The sequence below is a fragment of the Hyperolius riggenbachi genome, chromosome 4, assembly GCF_040937935.1.
Source record: "Hyperolius riggenbachi isolate aHypRig1 chromosome 4, aHypRig1.pri, whole genome shotgun sequence".
Lineage (NCBI taxonomy): Eukaryota > Metazoa > Chordata > Amphibia > Anura > Hyperoliidae > Hyperolius > Hyperolius riggenbachi.
This window is the reverse complement of record NC_090649.1, coordinates 244,220,993-244,236,435: the sequence shown is the minus strand read 5'-3', so window position 1 is coordinate 244,236,435 and position 15,443 is coordinate 244,220,993. Positions and strand designations below refer to the sequence as shown.

Genomic DNA, 15,443 nt, shown 5'->3' with positions numbered 1-15,443 from the left:
ACATCAGAAACTGTGCTTAAAGAGACTCTAACAAAAATGTCATCCTTTTTTTCTACTATCCTACAAGTTCCTAAACCTATTCTAATGTGCTCTGGCTTACTGCAGCACTTTCTACTATCACGTCTCTGTAATAAATCAACTTATCTTTCCCCTGTTGGATTTGTCGCCCTGTGTCTGGAAGGCTGCCAACTCTTCAGTGTTGTTGATCTGTTATGCACGCCCCCCTTCCAGCCCTTCTATGCACACTCCCATTTGTGTTATTTAGATTAGGCAGCTTCTCTGCTCTCTTGTCAGTGAGAGAAGAGAGCTGCCTTTTACAAGCTGGATAAATCGTCCTCTGTTAGGCTGTGAAAGGAGCTGGCTGGGCTGTCACATACTGAGGAATTACAGACACCGGCAGAGCTGTCTGCAGGAAGAAACAATCAGCTTGTCACTCTTCAGTGGATGAGAGCTGCAGGGGGACAGAAGGTAAACAAACAAATGATCTCTTGAGATTCAAAAGGAAGGCTGTATACAGCCTGCTTGTGTATGGATGTATTTTCTATGTGTGGACATACTGTACATCAACCTACTTCCGGTTTTGGTGGCCATTTTGTTTGTTTATAAACAAACTTTTTAAAATTGTTTTTGACTACTTTTAATGCGACGGGGAGCGGCAAAATTGTGACAGAGGGGAATAGGAGATGTCCCCTAACGCACTGTGCGATTTTAACAATACAGATTCTCTTTAAGCAGCTGGGCAGTGGGACCACCCCGATTGTGATTGCCAGAGATCGGCAAAGCGCTGCCAAAGTGCGCATAGTGGGTACCAGCCCTTATTCAAAATGCAGCATAAATATACACTCACCTAAAAGATTATTAGGAACACCTGTTCAATTTTTCATTAATGCAATTATCTAATCAACCAATCACTTGACAGTTGCTTCAATGCATGCAACTGAAAGTCAGAATAGGAAAGAAGGTGATTTAAGCAATTTTGAACATGGCATGGTTGTTGGTGCCAGAAGGGCCGGTCTGAGGATTTCACAATCTGCTCAGTTACCAGGATTTTCACGCACAACCATTTGCTTCGTGCCCTGGATGTGCATCCCACAAATCTCCTGCAAGATGCTATCCTATCAATATGGGTCAACATTTCTAAAGAATGCTTTCAGTACCTTGTTGAATCAATGTCACGTAGAATTAAGGCAGTTCTTAAGGCAAAAGGGGGTAAAAAAACGTATTAGTATGGTGTTCCTAATAATGATTTAGGTGAGTGTATATGCAGCTCTCCAAAGAATCCTGTACAACTTCCTTCAGAGCTTTCTTGTATAAAAAAAATACTCACTACACATTCCACAAAATATTTCATTTCTTTGTTTTATTGAAAATGACTTGGGCCTAGAGCAAACTGAAAATCCATCAGTCCAGCCTTACCTCAATCTACTGTTTGTCCGAATTTTAGAACTTAGAAGAAGCCCTTTCAGAGTAAATGTATTAACCAAAGACTTGTTTTTCTGAGAATCTGATCCGACAGATGTTAGATCCAGGGGACTTAGCAGTTCTCTCATCAAGGAGTCCATGTCACATCCTATGAGGTGTGCTAGGATGACTAAGGAATGCACTACACAGGTGAGTACAGCTTGGTACAACTGGTCACTGAGTGACTCTGGAAAATAACAGAAACATCTGATTATAACATCCACAGAATTACAAAGCCACATAATGACAGACAGTTTACTTAATTTAGATGTTCAATTATACTTGTGGTCTGCCTCAAAGACTAGAAATGAGACAAAAGCAGGATTTGAATATTAAGGATGATGTCAGCAAGTAGTTGCTATAGAAATAAAACAACAACAAAACACATAATCCCAAATAGAGAAACAATTCTCAATGTGCCTGTTGGCAATCCAAAGCAAGATGCATAATGTGAATTGCTAGACTTCTAAAAAAGTAAACATTACTCATACATTACAATGTTTCCCTCAAAACATTACTAAACATCAGCATAAAAGGATTAGATATTTAACAGCAACCACCCTCTCCTAACAAAAGAGCTCTCTTTGCAAGTTCTATAGACTCTACAAGTGTCTCAATAGAGCAAATGCAGTTTGCTTCTGTCATTGATTTTCCTGCAGGTCAAACACTTGCTGCTTTGAATACAGATTGGTTTTGTGCAGCATCCTTTGGCTGTGTTACTGTCTCTGCAGTGGCTGTGGGAAAGGTTCGATATGCAGAAGTGCTGCTGCATACATTGACATATAGGGCCTGATTCACAAAGCGGTGCAAACTGTTTGCACGCCAGTGAAAAGCCCTTTATCTCGCCTAAACTCAGTTTAGGCGTGAAAAGAAGAAACTCGCGTGAAATTCCCGCGCGATGCGCCCATTAAATCCTATGGGCGCTGCGCACGGAATTGCTTTGCGCACAGGACTTTGCGCGCGATCAAGAGCACAAAGCGGTGCTAACTCAGCGGTGCAAAGGTTATCATGCCTAAAGTCTTTTAGGCGTTTTAACTGAGTTATCACCGCTTTGTGAATCAGGCCCCTAGAATTATAGTACATGCTACCCTGCAGAAATTGTGTTCCAGCTAAGGCAAACTCCCCCCCTCCCCGATACTTTGGTACTGGAGTATAGAGTAGATGGTTAATTCAATGATTGCAAGGTATCCAGGTCTTGCTGTCCAAGTCCTGTGGCAGAGCAGGTGAAAATCATCACCACTCCATCAATGTGCTTCACAACTGGTATAAGGTGCTTGTGCTGATATGTTGTGTTTTGTTTTTCCCCATACCCGCCAAACATCTCTACAAACATCTCTACGTGCAAGGTTTCAAAACTAAGCCAGGCTGTACTCTTTTTTTAGAAAGAAGAGGCTTGCTCCTGGCAGCCCTTCTGAATAAGCCATACTTGTTTAATCTTGGTTGAATTGTACTGTCAGGAACCTCAAAATTTAACATAGTAAGTACTGTATAGTTTGTAGAGTCTGAGATTTCTGATTTCACTGAATGTTGCATGCTACAGCGCCACGGAATATGTTGGCGCTTTATAAATAAATAATAATAAATAATAATAATGCTCTGACTTTGGGGTGAATCTGCCAGCAAGTCCATTCCTGTAAGTTTGGCTGCTGTCTTGAATGTTTTCCATATGTTTATAATCTCTCACTGTAGAATGGTGGACTTCAAATCATTTGAAAATTTCCTTATAACATTTGCTTCTCTGGTATCATTGTTAATGTCTTTCCTTCTCAACATTGTGTTAACATACCCCCAGGGTCGGACTGGGACACTAAGAGCCCACCGAGGAAGTTTCAGCCTGGGCCCCCCCCCGCTCCCCCCCCCCCTATCCCATTTTGGGCTCACATATACATGTACTCTATTCTACAAGCGTCCAGGAGCTCCAAACAATGCTCAAAAGCAAGCAGTTGGTGTGCCCAGGTCCTCACCCCGGTACCTGGGGGTCACAGCAATGAATATTCCACGAAGGACCGGCACCACACAAAGTAAGTATAGCTCTTTAAGGCTTTATTGATGCAGGCATGACGACAACAACAAACAGTTGTTTCGGCCTCCTCTGGCCTTTCTCAAGTTGTAAAATGGTCATATAAAGCATCATACATCAAACATACATATTTATAAGAAAGATCCACCCCTCAGGTGAAGCCCCTGACCAATCACAGGAGGCAAGCAGGTCCTTTTTGGACGTAACAGTCTCCCATCAGGTCCTCCATTGCTTGCCTCCTGTGATTGGTCAGGAGCTTCACCTGAGGGGTGGATCTTTCTTATAAATATGTATGTTTGATGTATGATGCTTTATATGACCATTTTACAACTTGAGAAAGGCCAGAGGAGGCCGAAACAACTGTTTGTTGTTGTCGTCATGCCTGCATCAATAAAGCCTTAAAGAGCTATACTTACTTTGTGTGGTGCCGGTCCTTCGTGGGATATTCATACATGTACTCTAGAAATTTTGCATGATTTTATGGTAGGGAATAGATTATAAAAACTTCTGAGGACAGTGTCCAATAGGGATATGTCCACATGCGGCACTAGCGCGCCGCAGCAAAAATTAATGAGTGTCGCCACGCACTGGAACATGGGCGTGGTCATGATGGGTCATGGGCAGACTTTAAAAAAGAAAAAGAAAAGACACAAAATAAGTAGCGGTTTTATTCACAGAGATTAGGTCTGACCAGATACATTTTAGATAAAATAATCAAGTAGTTACATGCCTCATGATAATTCATCAAGTAGTCAAATGGCAGCAGATTTTCCGACAAAATGCAATCAGATTGGCGGCAGATATCCCCACAAAATGCAATCAAATTGGCAGCAGATATCCCCACAAAGTGCGAATAGATTGGCGGCAGATATCCCCACAAAATGCAATCAAATTGGCGGCAGATATCCCCACAAAATGCAAATAGATTGGCGGCAGATATCCCCACAAAATGCAATCAAATTGGCGGCAGATATCCCCACAAAATGCAAAGAGATTGGCGGCAGATATCCCCACAAAATGCAATAAAATTGGCGGCAGATATCCCCACAAAGTCAGGTCCCCTGTTAGTGGGGGCCCCCATGCTGGAAGGGGGTGCAGTGGGCACAGAGCGGCAGGGAGGGGGGGAAGCCTCCCCCCTCCCTCACCTGGAGCTCTCCCCTCCCTCACCTGGAGCCCCCCCCCCAGTTTAGGTAGGCAGGTCACAGGTGTCCCCAGTTAGGTAGGTCTAAGTTCCCCCCCAGCTTGGTAGGGGGGGCAGTGGGCCCACAGAGCGGCGGGGAGGCTTCCCCCCCCCCCCCCCGTTTAGGTAGGCAGGCCGCAGGTGCAGGTCACAGGTGTCCCACAGCGCAGGAAGGGGGGCAGTGGGCACACAAAGTGGCGGGGAGGGGGGAAGATTCCCCCCCTCCCTCACCTAGGGGCCCCCCCTTCCGCGCTCCCCCTTCCGCACTCCCCCTCCCTCCAAAATTTCAGCCAGCGGCAGCGAGCGGGGAATAGCTTACTGGCATGCAGACCTCTGCTGGTCTCCATCTCTCCTGCAATGCACTGACCAACCACGCTCTTGCAGTACTTCCTGTGAGAGTGTGATTGGTCAGTGCATTGCAGGAGACGGAGACCAGCCAGCGGCACGCAGAGTGATGGATCTCCTCTGATGACTGACGTCATCATGCCGGTAAAGCTATTCCCCGCTCGCTGCCACTGGCTGAAATTTTTGAGGGAGGGGGAGTGCGGAAGGGGGGGCCCTAGGTGAGGGAGGGGGGAGCTTCCCCCTCCCCGCCGCTCTGTGTGCCCAATTTCCCGCCTTCCTGCGCTGTGACGGCTCTGGTGCCCCCTGGGGCCCCCAGGAGGTGGGGCCCACCGATGGAATCATCGGCAGTTCGGTGGGTCAGTCCGAGGCTGCATAACCCTGAATGTTCCAAACTATCAAATTGCAAAAACTTCTGCTTTTATGGAGGTGGTCACATTTTCAGATAATCAGCTAATCAAGTGCATTTGATTAGTAGTACCTGGAGACTACTTACTATCGTTATTCATTCCTATGGAAGTGGTAAAGGTGTACTTATTTTTTCACACTCTGCATCTGCATTTTAAATTATTCACTAGATACTGACAAGGTTAAACTTATAAAACTTGTAAAAACATATATGTATGTATCCAAGCAGTAGTGTGTAGAGATGGCCCGAGCGGTTCGACCGCGAACTTATTCGTGCAAACTTCGGTGAACTGCGAACTATATGCGAGTTTGACCCGCCCCTTATACTACATCATTAGGGTCAACTTTGACCCTATACATCACAGTCAGCAGACACAGGGTAGCCAATCAGGCTACACTCCCTCCTGGAGCCCCGCCCCCCCTTATAAAACACAGGCAGCATCAGCCTTTTCACTCACTCGTGTGGCTGCAGTAATTAAGGGAGAGAACCTGGCTGCTGACATAGGGAAAGCTTAGTTAGGCTCTTGTGTTAGGCTTGTTAGGTTGCTCCTTCTTGCTGATACTTATTGCTAAAAAGCACTCCTCATCCTCAACAGCTCTTTTGAGATTTGGTTTGGGTGTTGAAACATCCTCTGGAAAAATACACAGGCGACAAGAAGGGGGGGGAGCCCAATGCTGTAGTAGGAAAACATGAATTGATAATTATAGAAGTAAAAGACGATTCACATAGGTAGGTTGCAGAGGACCAACCACAGGAAGCAGGTGGAGACAATAAACCCGACTCCACTCGGGGGGGGGGGGGGTCACTGGGGACCTGGATGTGGTCACACTCCTTAGGATAAGAAAGGAGACAGATCTCTGCCACAGTAGACCACGGATATTCTGACTCCACCCCTCAGATGGGTGGCGTGTGGGGGTATTAAATGCACTATTTTGGTAAAAGAGGCGCCCTGGTATATATTAAAAGCGTTTAAAAACAGTTTAAAAGCGAAAAGGTAATGAGGTAGCTTACCTCAATGATGACAAAATCTTTGTAACAACAAAAGATTTTATTAGTGAAAGCACAGGCAACGCGTTTCGCGAGTCTGAGCCTGCTTCCTCAGGCCAATAGCAGTGCCAAACTAAATGATAAATTCATAATATTTATGATAAAAATGATAAAGGAGGCTCCCTAAGCTGAATTTATCATTTAGTTTGGCACTGCTTATTGGCCTGAGGAAACGGGCTCAGACCCACGAAACGCGTTGCCTGTACTTTCACTAATAAAATCTTTTGTTGTTACAAAGATTTTGTCATCATTGAGGTAAGCTACCTCATTACCTTTTCGCTTTTAAACTGTTTTTAAATGCTTTTTATTATATACCAGGGCGCCTCTTTTACCAAAATAGCTCCTGTGAGAGCTAATGATGTTCTTGTGATCTATTTTTTTTGTGTGTGTCCCACATATACAGCCCTGTCAGTCAGTCGCAGCTGCTGGACCTTGGCCCCTTGGTAATTCCTACTGTGCCACTGCCAGCCCCAGCACATTCAGTGACTACCTGTGTGTGACAGCTGCACATTTGTAATACCAATCACTACATACCCACCTGCTCAGTGCACCTACCTACCTACGTGAGCGCACGCAGTTTTATATACCACCAGTCGCTGCACCTGTTGACGGTACCTGTGTGTGTGACAGCTGCACATTTGTAATACCGATCACTGCATACCCACCTGTTCAGTGCACCTACCTACCTACGTGAGCGCACGCAGTGTTATATACCACCACTTGCTGCACCTGTTGATGGTACCTGTGTGTGTGACAGCAGCACATTTGTAATACCAATCACTGCATACCCACCTGTTCAGTGCGCCTACCTACCTACGTGAGCGCACGCAGTGTTATATACCACCAGTCACTGCACCGGTTCACGGTACCTGTGTGTGTGACAGCTGCACATTGGTAATACCAATCACTGCATACCCACCTGTTCAGTGCACCTACCTACCTAGCTACATGAGCACACGCAGTTTTATATACCACCAGATGCTGCACCTGTTGACAGTACGTGTGTGTGTGACAGCTGCACATTTGTAATACCAATCACTGCATACCCACCTGTTCAGTGCACCTACCTACCTACGTGAGCGCATGCAGTGTTATATACCACCAGTCACTGCACCTGTTCACGGTACGTGTGTGTGTGTGTGTGTGTGTGTGTGTGTGTGTGTGTGTGTGTGTGTGTGGTAGCTGCACATTTGTAATACCAATCACTGCATACCCACCTGTTCAGTGCACCTACCTATGTGAGTGCATGCAGTGTTCTATACCACCAGTCACTGCACCTGTTCACGGTACCGGTGTGTGTGACAGCTGCAAATTTGTAATACTAGTCATTGCATAATTGTTCACAGTACCTGTGTGACGGCACGCTGTGTAATATACCAGTCCGTGCATACCTGTTAACTGCACCTGTGTGACAGCTGCACATTGTACTGTAATACCAGTCACTGCATACCTTTCACTGCACCTGGGAGACTGCACATTGTATTAGTCAAGTCAGTGCATACCTTCCACTTCACCTCCCCCCTCCCCCCCTCCTCCCGATATGGACAAAACAACAGGCAGAGGCAGAGCCAGAGGCAGACCCAGAGGCAGGCCACCCACCAGGTCTGTTCGAGGTCGTGCTGACGTGATTTCGTGCGGCCCTGGCCCAAAGTATAGTGCTCAAAAGAAGGCACGTCCCATCAACTCCCAAGATTGTCAGGACGTGGTTGACTATTTAACACAGAACACCTCATCTTCCGCAGCCACCAGCGCTACTACAAGCAGCACATCCGCTGCATTTGACACTTCACAGGAGTTATTTGGTGGGGAATTAACTGATTAACAGCCATTATTGTTACAACAAGATGAAGGCGCTAAGCAAGTTACAGCACCTCATATGTCTGAGTTAGGCGACACTATGGACGTAAGGTGTGAGGAGGAGGATAATGAAGTACCTGCTGTTGGTGCAGTTTATGAGGTGTCTGAGGCAAGCGAAGCTGGGGAGGATGATTATGAGGATTATGATGATACGGATGCCATGTGGGATCCTAATAGACAAGATGACCAAAGGGACCGTTCAAAGGGGGAGTCAGAGAGGAGTAGGAGGAGACAAGTTCCTAAAAGGAGCAGGGGGAGCTCGTCGTCAGAAACAGCTGGTGGCAGTGTCCAGCGCCATGTATCGCCACCTATGGACAGCCAGCCAACATGCCCTTCAACGCCCGTTGCTGATGCCACCATAGTGCCAACACCCCATGGGGGCTCAGCGGTTTGGAAATTTTTTTGTGTGTCTGCCTTAGATCAGAGCAATGTCATCTGTTCTCTCTGCGCCAAAAATTGAGCCATGGAAAGGCCAACAGCCGCGTAGGGACAACTGCCTTAAGAAGGCACATGGAGAAAAGGCACAAACTGCAATCGGAAGACCACCTGAGGAAAAGCAGCACACAAAAGCAAAGCCACCCTCCTTCTCCTCTTCTTCCTTCAGGTGCATCATCTTCAGCCGCTTTCTCCCTTGCACCTTCACAATCACAGCCACCCTCCTCCACTCCGCCTCTCACCTTGAGCGGTTCCTGCTCCTCTGCACACAGCAGCAGCCAGGTGTCTGTGAGGGAAATCTTTCAGCGAAAGAAGCCAATGTCTGCCAGTCACCCCCTTGCCCGGCGTCTGACAGCTGGCTTGGCGGAACTGTTAGCTCGCCAGCTGTTACCATACCAGTTGGTGGACTCTGAGGCCTTCCGAAAATTTGTGGCCATTGGGACACCGCAGTGGAAGATACCAGGCCGCAATTATTTCTCAAAAAAGGCAATACCCAAACTGTACCATGAAGTTGAAAGGCAAGTGGTGTCATCTCTGGCACACAGCATTTGGTCAAGGGTCCATCTGACCACTGATGCCTGGTCTGCCAAGCACGGTCAGGGCAGGTACATTACTTACACAGCCAATTGGGTCAACCTGGTGACCGCTGGCAAGCAGGGAGTACATGGCTGTGCAGCGGACCTAGTTGTGACACCTCCACGGCTTGCAGGCAGGCTTGCTGCCACCTCCTCTCCTCCTGCTACATCCTCTTCGCTGTCATCCTCCTCGGCTGAGTGGCAGTTCAAGTATACTGGTGCTGCGATCTCCTCTCCAGGTACACAGCCCCAGCTCCCCAGGGCCTATGCTGCATGCCAGGTACGATGGTGTCACGCCATCTTAGACATGCCTTGCCTCAAAGCGGAGAGTCACACTGGAGCAACTCTCCTGGCTGCTCTGAACAAACAGGTGGATCAGTGACTGACCCCACACCAAATGGAGATCAGCAACGTGATGTGTGACAACGGCACCAATCTCATTTCGGCTTTGAATTTGGGGAAGTTGACACATGTACCCTGCATGGCACGTGCTGAATCTCATAATTCAGAGATTTGTGTCTAAGTACCCAGGCTTAGAGGACGTCCTAAAGCAGTCCAGGAAGGTGTGTGGGTATTTCAGGCGGTCTTACACGGCCATGGCACGCTTTTCCGATATTCAACGGAGAAACAACTTGCCGGTGAGGCGCTTGTTTTGCAATAGCCCGACTCGCTGGAATTCAACGCTCCTGATGTTCAACTGTCTGCTACAACAGGAGAAAGCCGTCAAACAGTATCTCTACAACTACAGTCAAAAGACATGCTCTGGGGAGATGGCGATGTTCTGGCCGAAGTACTGGACACTCATGCAAAATGCCTGCAGGCTCATGCGGCCGTTTGAGGAGGTGACAAACCTGGTGAGTCGCAGTGAAGGTGCCATCAGCGACTTGATCCCATATACTTTCTTCCTGGAGCGTGCCGTGCGTAGAGTGGTGGTGGATCAAGCTGTGGAGGAGCATGAACTGGAACAGAAGGAAGAGTTGTGGGATCAGTTCTCACAGAAGCAAATGATTCCTCAACACCTGCGGCAGCACAGAGGAAGGGAGGGGGGGGAGGAGGAGGAGGAGGAGTCATGTGGGGAAGAGGAGTCAGATGATGAGAAAGGTGTTGTTTTTTTTGCAGAAGGAGGCGAAAGAACAACCACAGCAGGTGTCGCAGGGGGCTTGCGCTGCTCAACTTTCCCATGGTATTGTTCGTGGCTGGGGGGAGGAGGAAAACTTAGCTGACATCACTGAGGAAGTGCAAGAGGAGATGGATAGTACGTCTGCACCCAACTTTGTGCAGATGGCATCTTTCATGCTGTCCAGCCTGTTGAGGGACCCCCGTATAAAAAAACTCAAGGGGAATGAGCTGTACTGGGTGGCCACGCTACTAGACCCTCGGTATAGGCACAAAGTGGCGGAAATTTTTCTAATTCACCAGAAGGCATAAAGGTTGCAGCACTTTCAGAACAAGCTGGCAACTACGCTTTACAGTGCGTTTAAGGGTGATGTCACAGCACAATGCAATAAAGGTACCACTGCCAGTAATCCTTCTCCCATGTCTACGCAGGCAAGGACAGGACGCTCTAGCGATCTCATGGTGATGTCGGACATGCGGACATTCTTTAGTAGAGACGCCTTAGCCCTTCCGGATCCACCCTCCACCAACGTCTCGACCGGCAGGCCTTAAGTGTTGATGTAGACACTGCGAGCAGCGATGAACCCCTGGACTACTGGGTGCACAGGCTTGACCTGTGGCTAGTGATGCTCAAATACCCCTTTTTAAAATTCGAGTTTGGTCGAATTCGAATAGTAAATTATTCGAGGTCAGTCGAATATTCGAGTCGAATAATTTTTACTATTCGATTCGACCTCGGACTTCGAGCTCACTATTCGAGTCGGTATTCGAGCTCACTATTCGAGCTGACTATTCGAATTGGCCTTAAATAGCTTCCAACACTTGTTTTGAGGGTGAATGATGCAAGAAACATCTTTTTTTCCAAGTAACAACAGCAAGTGATTATGTGGGGATGTTCCTTTAAAAAAAATTGTGGAAAGAGAAGTTGTGTCCTTAATTTTGTTCAGTAGTGTTACTGTATATACTTGTTCTTCTTCTTCTTTATCTTTCTTCTTCTTCTTCTAGATCTTCTTCTTCTATATCTTCTTCTTCTTCTTCTATATTGTCTTCTTCTTCTTCTTCTTCTTCATCATCTTCTTCTTCTTCATCATCTTCTTCTTCTTCTTCTTCATCATCTTCTTCTTCTTCTTCATCATCTTCTTCTTCATCTTCTTCATCTTCTTCTTCTTCTTCATCTTCATCTTCTTCTTCTTCTTCATCTTCTTCTTCTTCATCTTCTTCTTCTTCATCTTCTTCTTCTTCATCTTCTTCTTCTTCTTCTTCATCTTCTTCTTCTTCTTCTTCATCTTCTTCTTCTTCATCTTCTTCTTCTTCTTCTTCTTCATCTTCTTCTTCTTCTTCTTCATCTTCTTCTTCTTCTTCTTCTTCTTCTTCTTCTTCATCTTCTTCATCATCTTCTTCATCTTCTTCTTCTTCTTCTTCTTCATCTTCTTCTTCTTCATCTTCTTCTTCTTCATCTTCTTCTTCTTCATCTTCTTCATCTTCTTCTTCTTTTTCATCTTCTTCTTCATCTTCTTCTTCATCTTCATCTTCTCCTTCTTTTTCAATATCGTCTTCTTCTTCACGTATTTCTCTTTTCAATTTTTTTTTTAAAGAAATGCAGCTATTTTTGAGCGTAACAAATAGCTGGTGGGCGCACGCATGTTGGAAGCGCCATTGTATGTGCTCCCTGGCAGTGGAAACACACAGACAGCAGGAGGTAAATTCAGCAGCAGGAGGAGGAGGATGAGTGTGTGGCAGCAGGCAGTCAATGAGGCAGGCAGCTCGCCGTGACATAATAGCCCTGGTACCTAGCTGTGATACCAGGGCTGTAAATAAACACAACAGGAGGTCCCAGACAGCGGTCGTGCAGCCCACATTGTGTCCAATACACAACTGGGACAACACAGTTTTCAACCCGGGCACCTCAGAAAAATTAAACCTTTTTTTTTTTTTAATGGTTTGTTTGGTTTTGGTTTTGCAACCAATATAGCTATTGTTTGACGTAATAGCTGGTGGCAGAGTGGCAGCAGAAGGTAATTCTGTGTACCCTGGCAGTGGGAAACACAGTCAGACAGCAACAGCAGCAGGAGGAATGGAGGAGTAATGTGAGCAGCTATTGTTTGACGTAATAGCTGGTGGCAGAGTGGCAGCAGAAGGTAAATCATCTGTGTAGTGTACCCTGGCAGTGGGAAACACAGACAGACAGCAGCAGCAGCAGCAGGAGGAGGTATGGAGGAGCAGTGTGAGTGTGGCAGCAGGTAGGCAGCGTGACATAATAGCCCTGGTACCTAGCGGTGATACCAGGGCTGTAAATAAACACAACAGGAGGTCCCAGACAGCGGTCGTGCAGCCCACATTGTGTCCAATACACAACTGGGACAACACAGTTTTCAACCTGGGCACCTCAGAAAAATTAAACCTTTTTTTTTTTATGGTTTTTTGGTTTTTGGTTTTACAACCAATATAGCTATTGTTTGACGTAATAGCTGGTGGCAGAGTGGCAGCAGAAGAAGGTAATTCTGTGTACCCTGGCAGTGGGAAACACAGACAGACAGCAACAGCAGCAGGAGGAATGGAGGAGTAATGTGAGCAGCTATTGTTTGACGTAATAGCTGGTGGCAGAGTGGCAGCAGAAGGTAAATCATCTGTGTACCCTGGCAGTGGGAAACACAGACAGACAGCAGCAGCAGCAGCAGGAGGAGGTATGGAGGAGCAGTGTGAGTGTGGCAGCAGGTAGGCAGCGTGACATAATAGCCCTGGTACCTAGCGGTGATACCAGGGCTGTAAATAAACACAACAGGAGGTCCCAGACAGCGGTCGTGCAGCCCACATTGTGTCCAATACACAACTGGGACAACACAGTTTTCAACCTGGGCACCTCAGAAAAATTAAACCTTTTTTTTTTTTTTATGGTTTTTTGGTTTTTGGTTTTACAACCAATATAGCTATTGTTTGACGTAATAGCTGGTGGCAGAGTGGCAGCAGAAGAAGGTAATTCTGTGTACCCTGGCAGTGGGAAACACAGACAGACAGCAACAGCAGCAGGAGGAATGGAGGAGTAATGTGAGCAGCTATTGTTTGACGTAATAGCTGGTGGCAGAGTGGCAGCAGAAGGTAAATAATCTGTGTACCCTGGCAGTGGGAAACACAGACAGACAGCAGCAGCAGCAGCAGGAGGAAGTATGGAGGAGCAGTGTGAGTGTGGCAGCAGGTAGGCAGCGTGACATAATAGCCCTGGTACCTAGCGGTGATACCAGGGCTGTAAATAAACACAACAGGAGGTCCCAGACAGCGGTCGTGCAGCCCACATTGTGTCCAATACACAACTGGGACAACACAGTTTTCAACCTGGGCACCTCAGAAAAATTAAACCTTTTTTTTTTTATGGTTTTTTGGTTTTTGGTTTTACAACCAATATAGCTATTGTTTGACGTAATAGCTGGTGGCAGAGTGGCAGCAGAAGGTAAATCATCTGTGTACCCTGGCAGTGGGAAACACAGACAGACAGCAGCAGCAGGAGAAGGAATGGAGGAGTAGGCGAGCAGCTATTGTTTGACGTAATAGCTGGTGGCAGAGTGGCAGCAGAAGGTAAATCATCTGTGTACCCTGGCAGTGGGAAACACAGACAGACAGCAGCAGCAGGAGGAGGAATGGAGGAGTAGGCGAGCAGCTATTGTTTGACGTAATAGCTGGTGGCAGAGTGGCAGCAGAAGAAGGTAATTCTGTGTACCCTGGCAGTGGGAAACACAGACAGACAGCAGAAGGGCAGTACACAGCAGCCCACTGTAGGTGTAAAATGTGTGGCTGCAGGCGACGTAATAGTCAAAGTGAACCAGGCTGGCTTAGTGAGCAGGAGCCAGGAGGTGGTAAAGGGTGGTAAGGCACATTAACGATGGTTCCGGCAGCCAGTTCATGTCCCCCTCTCGCCGACAACAGGGGCCAGGAACTCGCCTTCCACCCACGCCTGGTTCATCTTGAGAAACGTCAGTCTGTCCACAGACTTGTGAGACAGACGTGAGCGTTTCTCGGTGACCACGCCACCAGCTGCACTGAAGCAGCGCTCGGACAGCACGCTGGAAGGGGGGCAGGACAGCACTTCCAGGGCGTACTGCGCCAGCTCGCTCCAGATCTCCATGCGCTTGACCCAATACTCCATGGGATCAACAGGGGCATCGCTGTCAAGCCCGCTGTACGACCCCATGTAGTCAGCCACCATGCGGGTCAGGCGCTGGCTGTGACCGGAGGAGGATGCTGCTGCATGCATCTCCTCTCTAGTCACTGCTGCCGGAGCCTCTACAGTCCTGTAGAGCTCGTGGCTGAGAGACAGCAGGTCTGTGGGGCGCTTGCTGCTGCTGGATGCAGGCACCTGCTGCTGCCTCTGTGCTGGCTGCTGGACAGTGGGGGTGGAAGGCTGGGGGAAGGCTTCCTCCAAGCGCTCAACAAGGGCCTGCTGCAAGCTCCTTATTTGTTGCGCTGGGTCTCCTCCTGCAGGCGGCAGGAACTGGCTCAACTTCCCCTTGAGGCGTGGGTCCAACATCATGCTGATCCAGATGTCCTCCCTCTGCTTCATCTGGATCACCCTGGGGTCCCTGCGCAGGCACGTCAGCATGTGCGCTGCCATTGGGAAGAGGCGGGCCACGTCTGCTGGCACATCGACGTCAGTGCTGTCCTCATCCTCCTCCTCTGCCGCCTCATCCTCTCTCCACCCCCGCACCAACTCAGCTGCGCTGTGCTGATCCCTCTCATCAGCAGCCAGGTCAGGGACCTCCACCAAGTCCTCCTCCTCCTCCCCCTCAGAGGTGGACTGCGCAGCTGGTTGCCGCTCCTGCTGGTCCAAGGCTGCCGCTCCCTGTTCCAGCAAAGCATCGAGGGCCCTGTTCAGCAGAGAAACCAGGGGCACCCACTCGCAGACCATAGCATGGTCCCTGCTCACCATGTTTGTGGCCTGCAGGAAGGGAGCCAGCACAAAGCACACCTGCTGCATGTGCCTCCAGTCATCATCGGGGACGATGGACGGGA

At 47.9% G+C, this 15,443-nt stretch overlaps 1 protein-coding gene and 1 long non-coding RNA gene across 5 annotated transcripts in view; one reads left to right on the top strand and one right to left on the bottom strand.

Annotated features, from left to right (window-relative positions):
- The window catches only part of LOC137571837 (uncharacterized), a 330,761-nt gene that overhangs the window by 252,308 nt on the left and 63,010 nt on the right, over positions 1-15,443 (bottom strand). For all 3 annotated transcript variants that reach the window (XM_068281532.1, XM_068281533.1, XM_068281534.1), the window contains exon 23: positions 1,417-1,648. In XM_068281532.1, coding sequence (XP_068137633.1) covers positions 1,417-1,648 — 232 coding nt within the window. The remainder of the gene's footprint in view (positions 1-1,416; positions 1,649-15,443) is intronic.
- The window catches only part of LOC137571838 (uncharacterized), a 68,051-nt gene that overhangs the window by 37,265 nt on the left and 15,343 nt on the right, over positions 1-15,443 (top strand). The gene's annotated exons all lie outside the window — the stretch shown is intronic.